The following is a 24,420-nucleotide window of genomic DNA, read 5'->3' on the forward strand; positions in this document are numbered from 1 at the left end:
GACCGGAGGGAAGAACAGCCAGTTAGCCTCCGCTAGCCTCTCAGCTAGCTTCGGCTCTCCATTTGGATCCAACCGGAGCACCGAGCCCTGGTTTGTTATTCAGGTTAAAGTGGGAAGAAGCAGCAGGTTTATCGGGCAGCTGAGTGAAGTGAAGCCTGCGGAGGAAACACCGGGACCATCTGGATGTAATAGTCCGTGGAGGTGCTGCGGTGCTCGGCTGCACAGATAGGAAACCCCTCGGCTGACAGGACTTCGCTACTTTGTTTATCTCATGCATTCCTCGGACTTCCGGTTTCCCTTTTTGTGTTATTTCCTCTCACGCAGGTGCAGAACGTACGAGCTACTTGGCTGTCGGATGTAGTCCGGTTAAGTGTATTCAAATGCAACTGACACAGGGCAACGTGAGGCGACGTAGACAATGCAACAGTTGGCTTTTGTTGCCGCTTGTTCTTTGATGTCGGTTTGGTGTGTCAGCACTTTTAAAGCACTTTGAATGGTCAGAAGTCTGTTTTGGAGTCCATTTACCATTTAACTCCCGATGAGGATTCCTTTGTTCTTTGTCTGGGAGGTTTTTTACCGGAAGGCAAATTATCCACAGGAGGTCTCTTCCTCTCCAAAACAAACAGACCAGGTGATTAAAGCTGATAAAAACACTGATTAAAGCAGTTTCACGTTACAAATCAGCGTTGCACCGACGCCTTTCGTCTTGTCGCAGACAGGCTGCTAGCACCTGTGGTCACCTTTTTTTCCTCTAATAACTTCAAATCCAGACGTTCGGGAGCTTTTTACCTGGAGTTGAATCATCCGCAGAGGTCTCTTCCTCTCCAAAACAAACGAACCAGGTGATAAAAAAAGGGTAAAAACACTGAATTAAACAGTTTCACGTTATAAATCAGTGTTTCTCCTAGCCTGTTTGGCACTTTGCAGACGGCCCACTTGTCTAGCATCTGCTAATGTGTGCCCACCTTATTTCTGATCCAGATGTTCAGAAGTTTTTACTGAGTGAAAATGATCCTCCTCTCCAAAAGAAACAGACATGGTGTTTTAAATCGGTACAAACACTTAATAAAACAGTTTTACGTTACACATCAGTGTTTTTAATGACGCTGCTTATTGTGGAGGGGCTGCTGCATATGGTGGCCAACACGACAATGTTAATGGCACTATCTCGAGCCAATGTTTGGCTTGTCTGTTCTGGGCAACTATAAAAACATGGCAGTGCAACATGACCATGTCCTGATACAGATATAAACAGCTCATTCTAAGGTAACACAAACACAACAATTCTTATTTTCAGGCGATTATACACTAAAGGAAACAGGTAGAATGTAAAGAACAAAACTAATCACAGGAAAATAAGCAGTTTTCAGTGTGGTGCAGATAAATGGACCTACACATGCTTGTCTAACACTATTTTGGGGCCATAACCCTGTAGATATCCTTCACAGCAACATGGTCAGATTAATTTTGCAGAGAACATTTGTGGTGCTTTGTAGAGCTCTTCAAGAATACTTGAACATTTGCAGTATTACAGTGCCTTTATTATAACTGTGTTGAGTTCTTCCTCAGATTTCCCAGCTATTTTTATTCCAACAAACCAAAGGGATTCTTCAGCCATTATTTTCTTTACAAGCTCTACTCCAACATTCATTTTTCCGTGAATACATTTTCTCTCGTTGCGAGAATTGAACATGACACGAGATATTTCTGACCAAAACTCTTTGACTAAAACTTTGACCACATAATGTGAGTGAGACATTTTAAATAAAAAGCTCCATTTAGCACTTGCGGTATCTTGCCAGTGTGTTGCTTAAAATATGAATACTTTTCCTACTTTTATCCCGTCTATCTCACAGACAGGGAGGGATTCTAGATTTCTCCATGAAGCCGTCTCTGAAAATAAAACACAATCTCCAGAAGTGCAGACTTGTGTCTTATTCCTGAGTAGCTCATAGAGGTCATGTCGAACATGGAGCATCCACTGGCCTTTAATATTAATCCACAGAGATGCAATGAGCTTCTCTGTGTGTTTGGCAGTGGGCAGTGTTGTGTGTGTTTGTGTCTTTGTGTGTGTTTGAGAGAGGAGGAGGAGGACTGGGGGAATCAGAATTGCCTATTCCAGTCACACAGATCGTCTTTCACTCCTCAGCCTGTGACAGCACATTTCCTTCCCTCTTCATGCTGGTTGCCTCTTCTCTACCAGCTCCCTTTCCCCTCTTCCTCCTCCTCCTCCTCCTCCTCCTCCTCCTCCTCCACCCCTCTTTCTCTCAAATGCTAATGTAAATTCAAATTAGCTTTATTGGCATGACAAGGATTTGTATATAACATATACTAGAGTACGGTAATAACAGTGAATTTCTTGTTGTTCTTTCTTCTAACCCCAGCTGCCTCTTTCACTTTTGCCACAACTATCTTCCTCTCCGGCTCCCTCTCTCTTCCTCTTCCTCTATCCCTGTCCTCCTTTTTGTTTTCCACACACCTCTCCCCAGCTCCCCTGGCCCTCTCTGTGCTGGTGTATGTATTGGTATCATTAGCAGCAGCGCTATGATGGATGGCACTGAGAGGCTGGGCCCTGACGGGGTGGGACTCTGCTTTAGCGCACCATCATTACCTGCACCGCATACACATACATACAGATAACGCACACACCGAAGCACGGATGTATCACGCTGATTCTGTGTGTGTGTGTGTGTGTGTGTGTGTGTGTGTGTACTTAGGTATCCGTACCAAAGTGCATTTAAAACGAATGCATGCCTGAAGCAAATGACGTCATTCAGACGCCTGCTTACAGATGGAAAAATGACTATTGAATTCTAACATCCCTCTTTTCTTTCTCTCCCTCTCCAACACACACATACAAACACACACGCTCAGAAACACACACAGCCTTTTCTGAGTTTTAAGAGGTTTGTATTGACTTGGAGTCCCACAGGGAAGTGAATGCCAATAGCCCCTCTACTCTCTGTGAGAGTTCAGACAGACCAGCAGTCCAATAGACCATAGGGTGCTAAAAGGGTCTATTTCAAGAGCTGGCAGAAAGTTTCACCTCCAGGAACTTTCACAGACTCCATATGCAGCATGAGATTTTCGCACATTGCCATGCCGTGTGTGTGTGTGTGTGTGTGTGTGTGTGTGTGTGTGTTTGGATGGAAATGTTTGCGCAAAGTTCAAAGAGTTTGGAATTCAGAAATGGAAATTATGCAAATCGTGTCCTGAGTCTGACAATCCCGTGGTGATTTACACCGACTCTGTTGATGACATCGGAGGGTGCAGTCTTTATCTGGGCTTGATGTGCATGCGTGTGTGTGTGTGTGTGTGAGGAATAGATGGATGGACACAAGTAGAACAACAAACAAATATGAAATTTAGTGTGAGAAAGTGTTAAATATCCAGCTTACTGTGCCACACATCGGTGCTGCTGTTACTCCCCTGTGTGTGTGTGTGTGCGCGTTATGTGTCTGTGTGTGTGAAGTGGTGTGGGGGCTGATCACATTGTCAGAGTCCATAAGAAACAACAGGGCCTTATTAAACACGGACACTCAGTAAAGATTGATTTTGTTTGGCTGTCTGTGTTTTAACTGGAAGGGCAGGCGGCTGTGACAGTGTGCGTGGGCGATTAGACACACGGGCAGGAGGCAGGAACTGTGACTGACTGATGGCCGCTAGTGGCAGGAGGCTGCACGGGGAGATCCTGGGAGAGAAGATGTACTTGTACCCCCTCGGGGGGTTCTCCCAAGGGTTTAAAGGGGCAGATTGAACCTAGACATTCCCTCTGCGGTCTGAGTGGGCTCTGAGGACCGAGGTGGAGAATCTGTTCCTCCCCCCTGCAGCGCAGACAGACTGACAGACAGAGTTTGAAGCCATCGATAAAGATCACCCGTTGGCTTCTCCAGATGTGTGTCGTGGAACAAGTTGCTGGCAGCGAGCTGCTCAGGCAGGGCACGCCAGCGGCTTGCAAGTGAAGAAGTTCAGGGCTGTTATTGTTGAAGGTTTAGCCTAAAGCATCCTTAGCTTCTTTTAGTCACTGCCTACTCCATTCCTCTGCCATCCAGTCCTTCCCCCTCTCTATATCATGTCTTTCCCACTTTAAAGCATGAGCAGAACTGTGCGATTTTACTTTTGCAAGAATTTAAACATTCCCATGAGTTGCTCCAAATAAGCTCCACGTGCTTATAGGGAAAAGAGCACACATTATATGTGTGTATGCTTGTGTTATCACGTTTATTAGTGAGCTGATTATAAAGAAAATTAGATTGCATTGTGCAGCCTGGGAAAGGGCAAGGCTGATACACTGATATTTCTCCTGATACATATTCAGACACTGATCACAGATCAAATACCAGTCATCTCTTTCCCTCATTTTCATGTAAGATAACATGAGGCCAGATTGCTGTGGCACTACACGCTGAGTCGGTGCCCGCCATGACTGAATGAATGTAACTGTTTTTTAGGAAACACAAAATCTTTACAGTGACATTGACAAAGGTACTGTATCCAGTATTTATCAGTAAAATCATGGCTGATAGCCGATCCATTAAAAGGTCAGCACAGGCACCTCTACCGATCCAACGTATTGGATCCCTGAATCTGTAGAATGGGCACTACAGTGCTGCTATATTTAGAGGTGTCACCTCACTCACAGCTCAAGTTAAAATCCACCAGCTGTGTGGACTTTGCATGATGCTCCCAACTTGATTTCAGACCTCTAAACCCCATTGATGGCCATTAAAGTGGGATGGTAAAACAGTTGTTAAATATCGACTTTGTAGGCATGATTTGGGGAGGGGATTTTTTTTCTGCATAGCTCGTTGCCTACCTAAATACAGCCATTGAAAAATGGTGATGGTGTGATCGATGTCGCCACACGTTAAATAACTCTTACTCTGCATATTTCTTTGAAAACTGCGAGGTTAACTGCCCGATGAAACCCCAGCACAGCTTCCAGGTTAAATGAAAATGACATCTGGTGGATGGCACTTGCTACTCGGGCTGTAACGTTAATTACATTATCAACTGCTACGATAAATGAACATGACCTCGATCATGTCGCTAACCTCAGTATTGCTTGCTCTATTTACATGTGTTCGTTTACATAAGAAGGTTTTTTTTCCCCAGTTTTTCCAACTATTACAAGACCTGGGTGCAACGGTTCTGCCTACGTGCACGAGTCAGAAGAACAATAAAACATTACTGAAAAGACGACACTGCATAGCTTATCTGTACACTGCAGCTGCAGTAAGAAGCACAGTCCTTATAGTTATTAGCTTGCCAAGCCCTGGCAACGAGCCAAAAAGTTTGTCGTTTGTAGTTTTACCCTCTAACAAGTTCATCCTTCACTCTGTAAATCCACCAGCAAACTGCCCAGCTCCCAGGCCGTCCATGCTCGGCGTCACACTGCCAAATTACTGAGGTACAGCGTTTCCAGAGCTTTGCAAAGCTTGCCTATTAGTCGCAAGAGGAGTCACTTGGTTTTGGTTTTGTTGTCCAACTTAAAGACTCACACTGTATAATGTCTGGCTACTTTTATGAAGGAGCAGCAGTTAGTTACTTTCCTAATAGTACATTAAATACTTTTTCATATTCCAATGTCTAATTATTTTTAAAAAGTCCTAAAAGTCCATTGCATTTGTTCTTTCATTACTATGTTAATACATTATCATTATATCAGAGGCATAAACTGGTCTCAAAATGACAATGATACCGTTTATCTCAGTTATTTATGGGACAATATATCGTCCAACAAAAGTAGTTATTGTGACAGGTCTGCTCGCTACTGATTGGTTTGGGTTAACATAAACAAACTGAAGTGAAACAAATGTCACTTTAGTAGGATCATCAGGTGATCGACGGAAGGAGAACACCAAATTGCCAGTAGGTGTGATATGAGTGCGAGAGGTTTCTCTTATTTTTTGGTATCCTTGTGACAGACTGGCGAGCTGTGAAGTGTGTACCCGCCTTTCACCCTGTGAGCTGTGATAGGCTCACAGCCACCTGTGACACATGATAATAAATGATGGATGGATTAACATTTTAGTGTCCGCATGTGTTTGGGGTGGCTCCTGGGTTATGTAATCTTCACCCCTGTTCCTGTGTTTATTGTGTGACACTGTCTGTGACACAACTGGTGTCCGTAGAAAATGATGCAGAAGCAACAGTAGTCATTTTCTTTAATTCCTCTTCATCCATCTTTCTGTCTCTGTGTGTCTGCCGTCAGCGGCACAGTGTGATAAGCCTGTGGTACGTTTGTGTGTGTGTGCGTGTGTGTGCATGTGTGTGTTTGTGCAACAGCATCGTGCGACACCATGATTAAGTGTTTTGAATAATTGATGATTGCATCCCTCATTAAGTCTCAGTCTCCTGCTCCGCCAGGCTCCAGCTCTATTTTTATGCACCAGAATCCTCCTCTCCTCTTTTCTCTTCCACTCCACAGATGTAGCAAATCCATCACTCACTTTAGGCGCTGCTGATGGGGGTCCAGAGGGGCTGTGGGGGATCTAAATCATTTTGAGTGGACATTTTTAACAGGCCAGCAGCACTATGGACTGCAGCTCAGTGATGATGGTTTTCTAGAGCAAAGAGCGACCCCTGGCTTTAGAGCTGGCGGGGACACACTGGCTGCAACAGGCAAATTGTTGACTGTGAGCATTGGTACTTTCTCACCTCAATTGAAAGAGCCCCAATCCTCTTCTCTATTGTGTCTGCTGTCATTCCCTGTACACTATTTATTCATTCATTCACGCACCGCTGATGCATAAAATTAAATAAGTGAGGATGCCATGAAAATAACTAAAAATTGTATTTATTTGTATCTGAGGGGTCAGGGGAACACACAGCAGACCCTCTGACCGGCCTGGTGTGTGTGTTTGTTGTGCTCTTGGTTGATGAGGATCATTACCATATTGCTGACATTTGCCTGCTTCTGTCCACCACAAGAACCCATTAATCAGTGAATCATTTGCAGGGAGGAAGGAGCTCCAACACCACTTCCACATGTTGCTGAGATTTGGGACTGAGGAATAACATGCTGGAGGTCTGGATGTGTGAGAACCATCTGCAGCAATTTAGTTTTCCATGTGTTTGCTAAAAAGATGAGAATGTTGCAGACGGATGTGGTAGAATAGTAGCGTGAGATTGAAGGAGGCGGCGGGGAGATCAGACTGACAGACAGACAGACAGACAGACAGACAGAGAGATGGAATCAGAGCGCGGGTTTGTTAATAAAGGCATATCCACAGTCTGTCGGCAAAGCCACAGCTTCCACTCTGCATGAAAAAGGAAGCCTTATACACATTGTTGAGCACAACCAATTTACATTTTAGCACATTAACAAGGCAGAGGAGACACACACACACACAGGGGAGGTGCAGGGAGAACGAGATTCGTTTTTCATCTATTTCCCCTTAAAACATGAGAAAGGAGGAATTCCCCAAAGAGAGCGCAGCGCTTTGATATCTACAGCCCCGTGTCTGTAAATAGGTTAGGTGAAGACGATGTGAGGCGTGTGTTTGTGTGTGTGTGTGTGTGTGTGTGTGTGTGCATGTTTTTGTGTTAATTTGCGATCGGCACGTGCATGTGAATCTGTCATCTTGTGGTGTATCCTATTTCTGGCAGGGGATTGTGGGTGGGAACGTGTATGTGTGTGTATGTTTACCTTTTCGTGATGAGGCCTCTGCTGAATGTTCCTTCTAGTCATTCAGGCAGGCAGGGAGCCATGTGGAGTACCTAGAGCAGCTCAGAGCCCCGTGTTTCCATGTTTCCCTCCTGCAGTGTGCTGTTGTGCTGGCTGGTGGCCTGGCTGACTGCCTGATAGCTGCACTGCTGTTCTTATAGGCCTCCAGGCCTGCTGCAATGGCTGGTGCTTTATCCACCAGACAGCTGCAGTAACAATTTTGAGGCGTTGTTCGTATGTGGTACAGATGTAAGCACTGTTGAAGTCACGATTTTTATTTTTCCTGCTTCAACCTCGAGAGGGATTGTCTGAAGTCTAGCGCTGCTAATGTGGTGTTGGGGGTGTAATGGCTCTTTAGATCAGTGTCAAAAAGGGTCCTTTTTACCACAGGCCTGGTATAATCACGCTTTAGCTGGGCTGTGGTGTGCTGAGCTGTGATCATATGCATTTCGACAGCGACCTTACATCAGGCGTTAACTGCATTGATCCATGATGTTGTGCCAGACAGTGCCAGTCTGTAACCTCAGCTAACCTGTGCAAATGCAGCGTGTGTTCATGCAGGTGGTTAGAGAGATTTTTTAAAAGTCTATCCTTCTATGTTTAGCTTTTATTACTGAGCTACACTTGTTAGTTTTCTGTGGTTTCCTCCATTTCTTTGTGTAGATGTTCTTAGTTTCATCTGTTTATCTTGGGTTAAGGCTGAAACTAATGATTATTTTCATAATTGTTTAATCTGCTGATAATTTTCTGAATTAATCAATTAGATATTTAGTATTTAAAATGTAAAATAAGAAACTTCCTCTAATGCTGATCATAGTTTGCCAATCCAAGATACAGAGACATCTTCAGTTGCTTGTTTTGCCCACACAGTGGTCCAAAACCCCAGTATTTTCAGTTTACTGTTACATAAGACAAAGCAACGGAGCAAATTCTCAAATCTGAAAACCTCCAACTGGGTAATGTTTGGCATTTTCGCTAGATGAATGACATAAAGAATAATAGATCATCAGAAAAGTTGCCAATTCTCTGTTGATCAGCAAATCAGTTAATTAACTAATCATTTCAACCTCATTGTGGATCAGTAAAAACATGGTAATACCCTCAGATTTTCTCAAAACATGTTAGCACTCGGTTGATCAATAATCAATGATTGATCACTGTTCAGTCAATTAAGGGGCCACATCTTTAACCGCCTGGAAAATGCCAGGTTGGACGCTGGGTGCTACTCTTGTGCCTACTCTGTGCCAACTATAAAGGGCGCGGAGGCAAGTTGCGTCTGAGGTTTCTAAGCGACCGTAACCAGCACCGTATCATAGCTTACTCACCAGAAATCCTGCGTGCAGAGCTGATCTTCTTCCAGGCGCTGTTTTTTAAGTGTGTAATCAGCCAAAAATATTGTCTGTAGGACAGATATGAAGCTCTGGTAGCCCTGAACTAGAATGATCAAATTCTCTGTATTTATCACAGACTGATATTTATGGAAGAAGGGAAAGCTGTGACTGGTTGTTCCTCATCACGTGACATGTGGTGTGCGCTGCGTTCCAAAAGTTGAACTCTGTTTATTTCAAGGCACAGCCATGGCAACCTGACATTAGGTGCTCGGGAATGTGTGCGTGCCGCAACAGTAGGGCTGCTTGATTACAGAAAAAATCATAATCACGATTATTTTGGTCGAAATTGAAATCATGATTATGCAGTGCATGTGATGACTTATATATTTTACACGACAGCGTGTCATTTCTGACTCTACATGGTCTTGCATTAACAATTCTCCTCTGCTCTCTGTATCGCGCACGGCGGAGTTCGGCCATGATGCGCGCGCACACACACACACACACACAGACACGTGTGCGCACACACACATACACACAGACCAACCTCTGTGGCTCTGCCTCTGCCATTTTCCGCACGCTGTTTTTGAAATCTTCCGCGATCACCTGCCCCTCACATTATTCGTAGTTCACCTACTTGACTGGCTCGTGGAGTGAATAGAGGAGAGGAGGGGTCGGCTTCCGTAGAAGACAAAATAACATCTCCAGGCGTCTGTGACCAAAAATCGTTTAGCCTAGATTTCATTCATTTTGAAACTGTTTGACCTCAGAATCGTAATCACGATCACCAGACGATTAATTGCACAGCCTTACCCTGTGGCATTTGAGCGCACTTACTGCGTGTCTACACTGAAAACAATGAATTTGAGGGTGCACAAAATGTGGCATGTGTACGGCCCCTAAGAATATTTTAGCTAATCCCAAGTGAAGTTTGGCCATTTGTTGCAGGTGGAGCGGGCAGCAGTTTTCAGTGACAGAATTATTACATGTCATTTATGTTTCAAATATAATTCAATCACAGTGGTTGCAGTGGTTAGCACTGGTGCCTCACAGCAGAGGGTTACTGGTTTGAACCCAGGATGGGGGGTTTGCAACCTCTTCAAATTGCATGTTCTCCCTGTGTCAGCGTGGGTTTCCTCCAGGTGCTCCAGCTTCCTCCCACAGTCCAAAGACATGCAGGTTATGACTGTAAATTGTCCGTAGGTGTGAATGTGAGTGTGAATGGTTGTCTGTCTCTATGTGTCAGCCCTGTGATAGTCTGGTGACCTGACCTGGGTGAACCCTGCCTCTCACCCAGTGTCAGCTGGGGCAGGCTCCAGCACAACCGCAACATTGCTGTGAGAACTGGATTTGGAAATAAGGAAATTACTTAAAATTTTCCACCCTAGTTGGTCTGTTTTGCAATTTAATCCTCGCCTTCTATCAGTCATACTTTGTTCTGTGCTTATCTCTTAAAACATGTGGCATTGACGTGAATGACGCTGTATTTCATGTATTGTTGGCTGAGGGTTGGACAGAGTGAAGTGATTTGCAGCAGTTATCTGACACTGAACTTTAGCCTACAGCTCATATCCTCAGGTCTCTTCCTTCCTTGTACCTCCCCCTCCTTTCTCCCTGTCTTTCTCTCTGGCACACAAACTAACATTAACTCATTCACCTATTAGTACGTCCTGTCCTCTCAGCAGTTGATCTTTCACCCTTCCTGCTGTCCCTTTAAGTTACGCCCCGTTTCGTTCTTCACCACTCTTCTTCTCTTCCTGAGTTGGTGAGACTACTGAAGTTTGGTGGGCACTGTATTTTACATACTACAGATCACAAACTGGTAGGTCTCAATATTTTATATCTTTAGTTATTGCTGTTAACGTACACCTTTTTCCCAGTTCAAATGGTCTTTGATTGACATTATGTCACTCTTTGGTTTCCTATAGTAGTGCGCTCTGTCAGTTGACCTTTCAAGGTACATTGAGCATCTCTGAGCCTAAAACTAGGAACATTTGATGGCGTCGGATTGTAACGCAGTCTCAAGAAAGATTGTTCATTTGCCATTCAGACATCTGAACCATGACAGACTGTAACATGGATAACCTTTTGTACTCGCAGTCATGGTTATTCATCAACAAGTATACAGCTCAGAGGAGAAATGTGTTGCTGATAAGGGCTCTGCATCAGTGTCAGGATACAAAGGTGGCGAGGTTGGTGAGTGGAGAGGAGGAGGAGGAGGAGGAGGAAGATGGTGGGGGAGGAGGCAGAAGATGGACAGAGCACAGGTAGAGAGAAGGGTGGTGTAGAGGTGGTCTCTATGATTATTCATTATTGAGAGATGGCAGGAGAGCTGAATGAGTGGAGCCGCTAATCTAACTCTGAGCCTGATGGACAGAACACAATTACCCTGAGAGTGGGAGGTGGGAGCGAGAGAGGGGAGGCTAAAGAGCCAGCACCCTCCCACCCCTTTTCTCTGTCTTTCTTTTTTCTTTCCTTTCGCCTGGCAGACTTTACTGTAGCTGCAGATGATTTCTGGGCATTAAGCTCCTATTGGCAGCATCCTGTTTATCAAGTCACACACATACAGCGGAGTGCATACACACACACACACACACATGGGCAGATCCTCACATCACCCACTCGCGCCTGTTGGCAGCGCCCCCATTTACGGACGTCCAATTTACCGCTCGTTCCCTTCTCCTCCTTTCCTCCCATGCGCGTCTCCTCTGGTGCGGCTTCAGATTGCTGTCTAAATCCAGACACACTAAGCCATGTTCCACGTCCTCCTCTGCTGCTACTTTTAGCTCGCGCGCTGATTCCAGGTCAAACCGCCACTACAGTGTTCACGATGGCTTTTGATGGCGCTGCTCTTTCTTTCATGTTGTCTGTGTGTGTGTAAGAGGCAGGGAATTTGTACAGCTGAAGCTAGACATGGGCTGCCTTTTTTTTGAGAAATTAGCTTGTTCTCCCCTCCAGGGACTGTAGCTTAGATGTAGAACTCTTTCCCCTCGAGTCTCCAGAGAAACGACCATATGTCTGGAGCCTTGGAGAAGTCTGGAGAGCGGCGCGGCAGCAGATTTTTCATTTTCAGCCTCAGAGTCTTGTTTCTTGCTCATTTTCACCAGTAGAGTGGTGGCTGTTTTGCTCGCAATGGTTGGATGAGTTGGACTTCTTCAACTAAGTGAGTAGTGCTCTCGCAGGAGCAATTTAGCGGACAGAATATGAACTCGGAACTCATTTTGCAATTTTTCCGTGATATATTTTGGATTTTACACTCGATGTAAAAGCACAGAAACACGTCTTAAATCCTGGGGTTTGTAGCTGGAGAATTAAAGCTGTTATTTTCTGGGTTAAGGCAGTTCAGGGGGGTTTCTAGACTGCTTCCGTTCTGGTCCAAGTCGAGGATTAACAGTCTGCCTTTCTTAAACACAAGCTCCAGATGCTGCTTGAAAGACTTCAGAGCTAGAAGGAGAAGAACAAATTCAGAGAACAAAAAGGCGAGAGAAGGGGGACAGAGGGGGACATGTTCAGGGTTAGAGCTGGAGCCGCTCAGACTCCATCCTTTCAGTTCTGATTTTACTTCCTTGGGCTTTTTTCTCTCCCCTTTTACCCCTCGCTCATTATCTTACTCACCCACTCTATGTTCCCTCACCCCTCACTTTCTTCCCACTCTGTTCATTTCTCTTCCCTCTAACCCCTCTCTCTTCATACTCACTCTCTCTCTCCATCCATTTGGTGGAACAGTGCTGCTGATAATGCCTGTAATTGGAGTGACTCACACTTTTCCAGTGTGTTTGGACCAGATAAAGAATATTGTCAGCATTTTGCCGACATGGCCTCTGCTGGCAGAATTAAATGGACTCTGTTCTGTTCTGTCTGCAGCAAATTAAAAGCCTCTCAATTCATCTGTTCTCGCCCGAGGCTCACAGGGGCCTCCTATTCACACAGAAACACCGTGGAGAGGGGGAGGAAGAGAATAAGAGAGATTTCCCTCTTACCCAAGAAGCACCAGTCTTTTCATTTTGTTCAAGTCTGCACTCTGCCACTGTTAGATTGAGATGGAGAGGGACGGAGAGGTCAAGACTGATAGTCTAAGGAGAGGTGAAGAGCAGCTCAGAAGGTAGTCAGATTCATTATGCAGCATGTCAACTTGCAGCTGTCTCCTGCTGTCTTTGTACTTCACCATCTCTGCGTAAGAAAGGAGCTTGTCTGCATTTGTGTGTGCATGTAAATGGGTGTGTGCTTTCATGCATTCACGCGACAGGGTTAGAGTGCGAATCTGAGTGTTTTTGGCTCCTAAGTTGTCGTCGTCGCTGCCAGTCAGCACTTCAGAATAAAGTAGCGGCAGATGGGCAAAGAAGGGACAGACTGCTGGGGCCAGAGGGGACCACCAGGCACTGGACAGAGCCCAGGGAGGGTAACGAGTGTGGTCGTAGCGTTAAAAGAAAATTACAATTTCATCCAACATGGCTTATTAGTTTTGGCCATCTTTGCTACTGGTAATAATAACACTGGAGCCACAGAGTTAATTGCCAAGATCTAGGAATGGGACAGCTTGTTGGAGGAAGTTAGACAAGGCAATGAGCAGATGAACAGACAGGTTTTAAACGTCCAGTTTAGCCAAATCTTTTTTCTTTTTTTTCTTTTTTTTTGTAAAAACAAAGAGGTTAATGTTAATTTATTACCTGGTATCACTTGAAAGCAGCCGTCGCAGGTTACAAGACAGGTTCAACTGTGACCTGCTTTACTTACTGTTGTTGTGTGCACACACTTTTCTATGCGATGAGGAACCAGTAGGGGTGGGCGATATATATATCTTACACTCAGTATATTGGGGCTGTATTAAATGACTATATTAATATTAAGTATAAATTGTCACGTCATTTTTTTAACCCACCAGCACAAACATGATATGTCACACACACTCCCTGCCCATCCAGACCACTTTTTTGTGAGGTGCGATGTGTAATCTTGTACCTGCAGGACTCCAGACTGAGACCATTTAGCGGCATTTTGCGACCATGGAGCACCAGTGCAACTTGCACATATTGATGAATGAACTTAAGAGCTGTTTGTTTGTTTCCTGCTGAAAGTGAACAAATTCTTGTGCTTAGCGGTGCCACTGTAAGAGTTTAACTTTCTGCTAATATTAACACAAGGGGTTCCGCTTTAATTTATTCAATTAAAGAAATAGTTCATTAATAGTTCTTTATTTAATCTATTGTAACAGTACTTTATTCAACTTTTTTATAGTTGTACAATATTGACCTTATAACAGTACTTTATTTCACTGTATTATAACAATACTTTCACGCTCACATTCACACTTAGGGTCAATTTAGAGTCACCAATTAACCTAATCTGCACATCTTTGGACTGTGGGAGGAAGCCGGAGTACCCAAAGAACATGCAAACTCTGCACACCTGATGTTGCCTTACACATGATGAATGATCCCAGTCCCCACACTAGGGCTGCCACTAACGATTATTTTCATTGTCGACTAATCTGTCGATTATTTCTTCGATTAGTTGACTAATCGTTTCATTGAAAAATGTGTTAAAATGTTGAAAAATGTTGGTCTGTCTCGCCCAAACCCCAAAATTACGTCATCTAATGTCTTGTTTCGTACTCACGCCAAAGGGTTTTAGTTCACTGTCATGGGAGAGTGTGTAAAGCTGCCAATATCTGAACATAAGAAGCTGCAATAAGAGTATTTTGGGTACTTTATAGTACTTTTCTATGAAAAATGACTCAAACCGATTAGTCGACTACTAAAATAGTCACAGATTATTTTAATAGTCGATTAGTCATCGATTAGTCGACTAATTGTGGCAGCCCTACCCCACACTGAGGCATACAGCTTGTTAACTATGCGCTGGTATTGGACTCTAAATTGGCCGTTGTTTGTCTCTATGTGTCAGTCTTGTGATAGTCTGGATCCCCGCCTCTCACCCAATGTCAGCTGGGATAGGATAGTTCTTGCCCCAACATTGTTATAGTGAGTTCCCAAATCATAGCAATTAACTCAATGAGTGCAGTGACAGGAATGATGGCTAAAACTAAATAAATAAGACTAGGATTGTAATTATCCAGAATTTTGATTAAATTGATCAAAACTCTTGGAGAGGTGGGATTGTGTTTTAAGCAGTGTCCTTGCAGAGACACGTTATTGACAGGAAGCAGGAAGTGTGGAGCAGGTCTCTACAGTCTGTTACCATGGGCAACATCTACTCAAGGCCCCCGATCAGAAACAAGCTCATTGTCATGCCTTCTGAGAACTCTTGCAAGGTTTCGCCTGCCAAGAGTAAACAGCGCCTAACTGAAGCAAACCTCTTTCTTCCTCTCTGTCTCCCCAGCTCTCTGTGGGTGTGTGTGGGATGTTGTGTCAGGGCTAAAGCCCATCCCTCTCCCATGAGCCCGTGTGCCCACACACACACCTGGCGCCTCCACGCACACACCCGGCGCCCACGCACGCACAGCCGGCACTGACGCTGTGAACTGGACCCTCGGAGCCCAGCGGAGCCAAGCGGAGCGGAGTCTAGCCCAGTTGGAGCCTGAGGATGTCAACAGAGACAGAGCTACAGCCAGCGGTCAGGCCCAGCAGCGTCAGACGGGACTCCAGGAGGAAAGGTAAGTACATGATCCACACCTGCTGTACAGTTAGGAATATCATTATTTCTTTAAGTCATAGAGATGCCACAGTGAGGAAATGTTATAAACTGGTAATAACTCCTGTGTTATAGATTACACTGGACATTTTGCAAGAAAAGATGGGAGGGGAGATGACGCTCAATATCTGTTTTTGCTAGTGCAAATCGACCACTTCCTACTGCTACGGCTTTACATTGATACATCTAACTGGCAAAACACAAGCTGACTTTTATTATGAAGTCACAGAAAATGCAGTGTCTTTTTCAGTGCGATAGTACTAACGCTGGTGTTCATCCAAAATACATCTACCAAACAAGACAACTGTCATTTTTGGCCTCTGTTGACAGCTGATCCATTTGAAATATTGCAGGGAGGAATAGAACAAGAAGGAATAGTCACAGTGATGAGAGCTGCAGGCAATAGGCTGCACACCTCCAACTTCTTAGTGACGTAATCAAATCCTTCTCCCTCATTAACGATAATAGGTTCCTTATTAGCACTGGGTTAAAATCCAAAATGTTGCCCAATAGGCAATTTTGCTTTTTGCTTTGACACCGAATCCTTCGCCATCATCTTGTCGGTCAACTCTCCTTACTTTTGTCACTTAATATGTGAAATCTGACCACTGCTACTCTGTTCTGTTAATCTGCTGCTGCTGCTGCTGTATTGAGCACTTTCAAGCCCTTTTTAAATAGGAATTGTGCAAATTTGCAGGAAAGCCCAATCAGTCTTCTTTCAGCATTGGCAGTATAAAAACAAAATTGGGGAGTGCAGCAAAATGCCGCCTACCTACTTTTGTTTATACAGAATGTGCCTTTTTCGGGGCAATGGGGGGCGTGAGCAAGTAACAAAACGTGTAGCTCAGCGTGTGACGTAAACAGTGACGTGGGAGGGAAGCCGCGGCTGGTCAGTCCTTCGGCGATTCTCTCGTAAGTCGGCCCGTTCTTCACCGTCCCCGTCATCTGACGGTTAATGGCCTCTTCGTTTGCGAGGACAAGGAGGGCGCGCAATTCCTTGTCTCCCCAGTTGCTCATCTTTACAGTGTCTGTCAGGTTTGTGTTTCCCTCTTGCTACTAGCTGCTCGCTAATTCCTGCTATCAGCTGTTTCCTGTTTATCCACTGCCAGTTGGTCGCACGTGCGGCGTCATCAACAGCTCCTCCCACAAGTCTTCAACAGCCCCTCCCGTTGCGGAAGGCCACCTCGTTCTGTTTAAACCAAAAAGGTTCCACCAATATGTCTACCCTACGAGGCGGAAAATTGGGCAGCTCGGATCAACTCGCCAATCCGGCTCTGTGTGTGTAAACGCTCGCAGCTTGCCGGCAAAACGGCCCAACATTCGCTGAAAATCTGGCAGTGTAAAAGGGGCTTAAGTTTATAATTGTAGCATCCGTCATCCAACTAAGTATTGATTAAAAAAGACCACAAAGGGGACAATTAGCAAGTGAAGTAATCGGAGTATGCCGGAACACGGTGTAACACCAACTACCACGGCATGCCTACTAAGTTGTGGTGAAATTAAGTACTTCATGAGGAAAGGAATCCCTTCACTAAAAACAAAGTACTTTCTCAGGCAGTGCCATCAGTGCTAGTAAGAAAAAAGGTTAGACACACTGGTATACAGACACACATCTTTGTCAGCTACTCTTTCCCCCTTTATTTATGATGGATTTGGGTTAGACAACAGCATGCAGGGCGGCTGTTGTTCATAGCTAATTAACAGGTGCGGGGGTATTACGGTACAGTAGGTCGCTACCAAACAGGTGCGGGATGTTGTGGTTGTTGAGAAGCAAACAGATCCAGGTGTGAAAAGCTCCAGAGGCAGGTAGCTAGCAGGTGTATGAGAGCAGGCCTGGGTGGTCTCAGAGCAGAGGTGATGCCAGGGGCCAGGCTGGCAGCCATCACCCAGCTGCTCGGTGCCACCTGCCCGACTGCGAGAGCGACGCCTAGCATTCTCTGAATAAGCATCTGATTGATGTAGCAAAAACTCCGGACACCGTCGGGAACGACACTTAATGGATGCACACATCCACACAGAAACCCAAACACGCACACACACACACACACACACACACACATACACTCACTATCACCTGCAGCAGATGCCTCATTGCACACGGTGCGCCTCAGCCCCTGCAAACAAGCGTCGGTTCCCCCATACACAGTGTGTGAGGGAAGGCTGAATGCCTCTCATGTCCTATTTAGAAACACTATTGTTCTGCTGCAATGGAGATCATGTTCATCATTCAGACTGCTCTCCATATGTGGGGAGATGCAGACACACACACACACACCACGCACACACACTCACTAGGACTGGGATTGAAGCCCAGAAGAGCATATGAGAGGAAAGATGAATGGTTTGCCTTCAGCATTTAGACTTGAGGGTTTTTAGCTTCTCTCCTCTGCCTTCTTACCCGTCTCCGTTTCTCTCTCTCTGTCCCTCATACACACACACACACACACACACACACACACACACACACGACTTGTCTCATTCTGCATCTCTTTTTTGAAAAATGGGATGTACAATTTACTCGGCCAGAGTCGTCGAGCTGAGCTCACACAGAGCCCTCATCTCTGCTCTGATCTGGGTCATTCTTCCCAACAGACACACATGCGTACACACACACACACACACACACACACACACACTCAGCAGGGTGATGAAAGTCAAATGCAATCATATACCACACACAACCAACAAACCTTCACTGGGAATAGGAAACCTTGATAATGTTCCTGTTATTGTGCTTCATGTGTATGACCTGAAACCCTCGTGTACATACGGTACACACACACACGTTTGTGTTTCTGTCCTGCCTCGAGCTTCTGTCTCTTCGGAGGAGCTGGATTTAAATGGAAATAGATCCACTGAGTAGCTGATCATCATTAGGGTGTAAATGGCAGCTCCGCCGTAGTGAAAATCCCTGCAGGATAGTCCTTAACTCTTCTAATACTCTTCCTCTCCCTCCTCATCCTCTTCCTCCTCCGCCCACCACTCTGACTCCTAAATGACCTTGCCCTGAATGAGTGAGACACAGAGTGATCACAACGAGAGAGGGAGAGTGAGAGAGACTAATGAGTCAATGTGAAGGAGAGCTGTTTAATCTCAGGCCTTTGTTTCACAGCTCTGTGCTGAAGAATGTGATGAAAAAGACTATGGGACTGCTGCGTGTCACACATTAATCACAGATGGTGTGTGACTGGGTCTGTGCGTCGGCGTGTATCTGTGGCTCTCTGTGCACGTGTGTGTGTGTGTTTTTTATACACACAATTATGTTTGATCGCTGAGTTCGGGGCCGTTCTTCTAAGAGCACTTTTTTCTCTACATGAAGGTTTTTATTGAATTACCGTGACAAGATGGAGATAACCTTCGACCTTTAGCATTTACATGACCTGAAGTGAATAACAGCGGCTCTCTGCTTCTGTATTAGTCAGTCTTTTTGGTCAGGCTTGGTTCTTGAAGTATAATAGTCTTTATTAATCCTCAATAAATCCAGAGAGATTACATCTGTGCACCTCTCTATCCCTCTCTGATTGCTCCCCACCTCCTTCCTCCCCCACCTCTCCTACTTATGAAATCATAACAACTTCAGTATTAATGTCGGTATTCATTTAGATGCCTGGTTACCGACCCTGTAGGCTTGTGCCTTTGCAACGAAGCACCGCCTACTCATGAGCCCTTATCACAGTTTCCACAGGTATCTGTAAACTCTGAGCAGTCCAGACAAAGAGTTATGTTTCCCCCACAGATGATTTCATTTGGTCAGTTTTTAGAGGCTTGCAGAGGTCAAACTCTCCAATATGTTCCAATAAAAAGAAATAAGACCTGAGAAAACTCAAAAATCTAATGCGATCCAGAACAACAACCCTGCCATGGCATCTGTCTTCATGAGGTCATAATGATCAAGGATTGGCGAAATGTTAGAAATGTTAAAATTCACTTATATGTTTATTATTGAGGTCGTAGTTACTGTACAGGTAACGTTGTGCTAAACTAGTGGACTGTTTCTTTTTTCTTTTGTCCTCACCCTGCAGTTTGCTGTCTGTACTCGATACGTCTTAAGGTATCGACTGAAATAACCCAGCACCAAGTGGTATCAAAACTTCGAGTCAAACGATACCTGCATTCGATCCATTTTGTATTCAGATTAGGGTTGTCATGAGAACTGATACTTCGGTACCAAGTCAATGCCAACACGCCGGTACCCGTTTTTTTTCCGGTACTGTAAGTACCGGATACAACTTTGCCCTCAGTGGGCCGTGTCAATTCCTATTGGAATTGACGGGGGCAGTACACGCGCATTAGTCGGTGCCGAGGACGAGCGCCGAAGTAGAACGCCTGTTCTCCATCGTCTTTGCTAGAAACAATGGCTTTTACAAGTGCTGCTGGAGCCACAACACCTCTGCTTATCAAAAAGTCAGGTAGTAGGAGTCGTGTGTGGAGAGGGCCTCATTTATACGGCAAGTGATGCATTCACGTAGCGCTCGCGAATGGCGTTTTCATTTCGGCGAGCACGTTAACAGGTTAGAGCATTCACACCGCATCTGTTCTACGCGCTGCTCGAAAATAGAAGAGACGCCGTCTTTTTGTGCGAGTCGCGAGCGAATGGTTGCAGTATTACAAAACACAAAAAAAATTTCAACAAAAAACACGAGTATGCGTGTGTTGTGACCTCTCTTGGCCACCGTAGACATCTCCCTCTTGACCAAGTGAGACCTGACAGGCACATGTTTCATGTACTTACCCATTTGTAGGGCTAAATATTAATTCTTTAGCGTTGGAATAATCACTGGCGCGCGAACCTGTCCACCCTGGGCTTTGGGTCCAAACTCACTTCTTCTTTGGGGTTTATTGGAGATACGGTGCAAACTGTGCAAACATGGTGCACTACCGCCACCAACTGTTCGGGTGTGGTTTGTATTTTGATGGGACAGCAGCGGTCTGTTCGGTTTTGGTGTGAATACACGTGTGCTGCCGCAACGCTTGTGGATCATTTGCTGTGTAAATGAGGCCTTAGAGTTAAAGTTAAAGTTTTAAACAGTTTTAATAAAGTAGTGAATTTAGAAATACATGAGTTCTGTTTTTTGATTTTTATCGTGGTATTGAATGAGTATCGAGAATTGTGGAAATTGGAAGCCTGAAATTCAGGTATCGTGACAAGCCTACTTCAGATCTAGAACAATGAATATTTGTATGGTTTCACTCGGTGTGGTGAAGTCGAACATGGTGTATTTGACAGAGTTGGCAGTCCAGTGTACTAAGATGCCACCTAAATGTTCAAAATGATGGCTATACTACACGCCTGTGAGATCTGGCGGCGTTTTACACAGCTGAATGCTTCCAATCACACAAATGAAGCAGAAAAAAAGGATCCAGTGAAGTACTTTATTGATATTGGTATCATTTTAAGGGCACTGGTACTGTTATCATTTTATCAATGATACCCAATCATACACCCCCGTAACTATGACCCTAATTCTAAAAGATATAATTGAATTAACACGACTGTGACAGTGACAATAAGAAGTGATCATTATAGGGACCATAAAAGACTTCATGGCAGAACTATTGTGTTGGATCTCAGTAGATTGTACAGGTGTAAAGTGGACACTAAGTGTATGTTATTCTGCTTTCCTAACTTGTATATCAGTCACACAACCTCTCTCAATATATTGCAGCCTCTCAGAGGGGGGGGGGGGGGGGGCACCTATTTAGGCTTTCACAAGACGTGTAGTGGTGCTGTTTGTGTCCTTGTCTGTCTAATGCAACCTTAATGTTATGCAAAGGGATACAGCTCCAGTAAGATGCCTAGAGTGGATGTTTAATTAGCATATGCGTTAGTTGTTGTTTTTTTTAAAGGAAACACATTTTGATATTCTTCCTCATGATCAATAAAACATGGAGTTGACAGTCTGCCAGTGGAAGCACTTTTATGTGCATGTCAAATTAGAACAGCGAGCCAATTTGACATTTGAGCCCAACAGCAGCAGACAGTTTTGTCTCCACTTAAAACTTTTACATCTCAGCGCCCACCTTGCTGATGAAGTACGATGAACCGTGGACGCCTTACTCCGGGGAACCTTTGAATCGCATTTCTCACTTTCACAGCGCAGGCAAATCATCCTGACATCATAATGTAGGATTCCAACAACACGGCATTTTGTCAAATGTAGCGTAATTAATATAATTACAGATTACACTTAAGATGTTACAGCATGCTTAATGAACGTATGCTCTGCTTTTACTTCACCCTCCAGAGGATGTCTAGTCAAAACAGGGCATGGTGTTGGTCTGTTGATGAGCTGGCAGAGAGACAGTGGAGTTTTATCTTACAGTACTCTAATTTGGTTCTGTTGTGTAACAGAAAAACACAAATGTGTGCAGTGTTTTTTTCACAGTTGATGCAGTGTGAAGTTCATTTTCCTCCAGTGGCTCCATTCTGACAAAACTAAACAAAAAGCATGAACAGATACAGCTAAAAATAGTGAAATCCCACAGTAAAAAACTGTGCTGATTTTGGCATATCTCTCTGTGGAGCTGGCATTGTGCCCGTATTGTTGCTACAATATGTGTGGATGTTGATGAATATTTGAGTCTGGCCAAATGTTGGTAAATTGTGGCTCTGATTGGTTTGCTTGTCTATCCACGCAGCCTCTCTGGCTGGTAACCAGCAATCATTTGGATAATTTGCATGTTGTTCGGGCCTTAGACCCTTATTGTAAACATAACAGCAGTGATGTTTGTATGTTTGAGATTTATCGCCCACTCCGGCCAACAGACAAAGTTTTTTTCCTTTTCTATTTGCAGTCATTGTATTCATAACATCATTAAACGTTCAAATAAAACATTCACTGATGCGTGTCTGTCTTTCATGATGTGACACCGAATATGATTACAAGTTATAATAACTTCCGTTGCTGTCAACACACGCAGTCAACTGTCATCACAACTCCGAAAAATCACGACTCTCCCACAATGGGATTTAGCTGAGGATGTGTGGGAGTGTGTTTCTACAGTGTAGCTGGCAGCCAACGGCATGAAAAAAGTGGTTAAGGGTTATAGCTGTGCAGCTGTTAGCCTTTGTGTTTGTGTGTGTGTGCGGATGCATGTGGGTGTGTGTTTGCTCGTCTCTGGTGTGCGATTAGCAAACACATTATCTTCTTCGTGTGGATATTATGCACACATCCAGTCTATCTGGCACAATCACCGAAGCCATTTACTCTGATATCTTTCCCTGGGGAATCTTAGAGCACAAACAACGGTATTTTGAGTGTGTGTGCGGTGCATGTGTTTGTGTGTGTGCCTTCTATGAGAGGTAATCAGATCTGTTCCCTCCAATCAGACATAGATTGAATTGAATTGGCTGTCTGCTGTTGTGGTTGTCAGTGGAGGCCAATAGTGGATGGGGTGGGGGATAGAAGACAACAACGACACTCACCAGCAGATAGTGGCACACGCTTTCCAAACGTGGCTTTTCCAGCACTAAAACTATATTTAGAGATAACTGCCTCCACTCTGTCCTCTCCTGCTATCTGCTGCCCTTCTCTCCCATCAGTTTATTCCTGGAAAAGTAGTGATCTATCCATCCTGCTGTCTACTCTTTTACCCTTCTGTGCTCTCATCGTACTCATCTATTTATCCATCTGATTTCTTTTTTGCAGCACTATAATAACTTAGGAGGGAAGGTAAGGGTGGTGAGTTGTGATCAATGCTATTCCCAGGCTGGCATCACATTCCACGCAGCAAACCCCACATCTTCTTTCTGTGCAGCAGCTCAATGACACACTCCTCTGCCCCTATTCCTGAGTGTTAAAAAAGATTCATCCAAGCTTTTAAATGTGACCACAACGAATAAGCATTCAAAACGCCTGACTCAGAGAGAAAAATATATATCAGTGAAAGCCTTTTATTTGCTTTCCTGAGTCTTGGACTGTGTGTGTTTGTGTGTGTGTGTATGTGTGTGTGCGCGGTAGATTGTGTACTCTGTGATCCTCTCAGTATGTTCAGCTTAGTCCTCTCCTGCACACTAGTTGGTGTGGCTTTGCCCACCGCATCACTAACTACAGTCTCCATAGCAACAGTTTGCTCCGTGCTCATAATTTGCACAAAAGGAAAAACGTCCCAATGTCACACACAGGCTGGAATAGAGGCTGATACTCTCACCCTGCTGTGCTGGTTGAAGGACTGTGCGTTGAAAGGACATTTCTCATTTGTTAGATGTTGACGGGGTGCTGTTTTCTATTTCAGTTTTCTCACAAAACACAAACAGAGCCGGTGGTCTGTGCAGAGATCAAAGATACATCAGTACTATGAGTTATAGCAAAATATGTATTGTTAATTTTTTTATGTTTTGTTAGACTATTGCATAACTCCATTTTCTTTTAACTTGTGAAGGTGATTTATAATTGAAAGCACCAGTCATCCCATTTTGAAGTGAACAAAATCATGTCAAAGTGATTTTTCACATTTCTTATTAATAATTATGTTAAAGGAACTATATGTAAGAAATCTAAAGCAAATAGTCGTAAAATCCTCCTAATATGTCACAGAGACTAAGGAATAATGTTCATATAACATACTGATCTCACTGACAACAATAGAAATCATGTTTATGTTTTGAATTTGTGTTTTGGCCTGTTGCGCCACCCACCGCCGTCTACCAGTCACGCAGTCAGTAGAGTCTCAGCATCAGTTACAGTTACGACTGAGCTACAGCAGCACGACAAGCAGCATTAGCAGTGTCCCAGTACATAGCATTAGCAGTCTCCTCAGCTGTATCCC

General features: G+C 44.4%; 1 protein-coding gene across 10 annotated transcripts in view; it reads left to right on the forward strand.

The window, feature by feature from the left end:
- Positions 1 to 24,420, forward strand: part of dab1a (DAB adaptor protein 1a) — a 121,975-nt gene that overhangs the window by 22,755 nt on the left and 74,800 nt on the right. For 9 of the 10 annotated variants that reach the window (XM_050054138.1, XM_050054140.1, XM_050054143.1 and 6 more), the window contains exon 2: positions 15,340 to 15,613. In XM_050054138.1, coding sequence (XP_049910095.1) covers positions 15,544 to 15,613 — 70 coding nt within the window. In that variant the 5' untranslated portion in view covers positions 15,340 to 15,543. Of the gene's footprint in view, positions 1 to 10,690; positions 10,823 to 15,339; positions 15,614 to 24,420 lie in introns of those variants that run through there. The other variant, XM_050054139.1, reaches the window with a different exon arrangement.

This window comes from Epinephelus moara, chromosome 10 (assembly GCF_006386435.1).
Source record: "Epinephelus moara isolate mb chromosome 10, YSFRI_EMoa_1.0, whole genome shotgun sequence".
NCBI classification, from domain to species: domain Eukaryota; kingdom Metazoa; phylum Chordata; class Actinopteri; order Perciformes; family Serranidae; genus Epinephelus; species Epinephelus moara.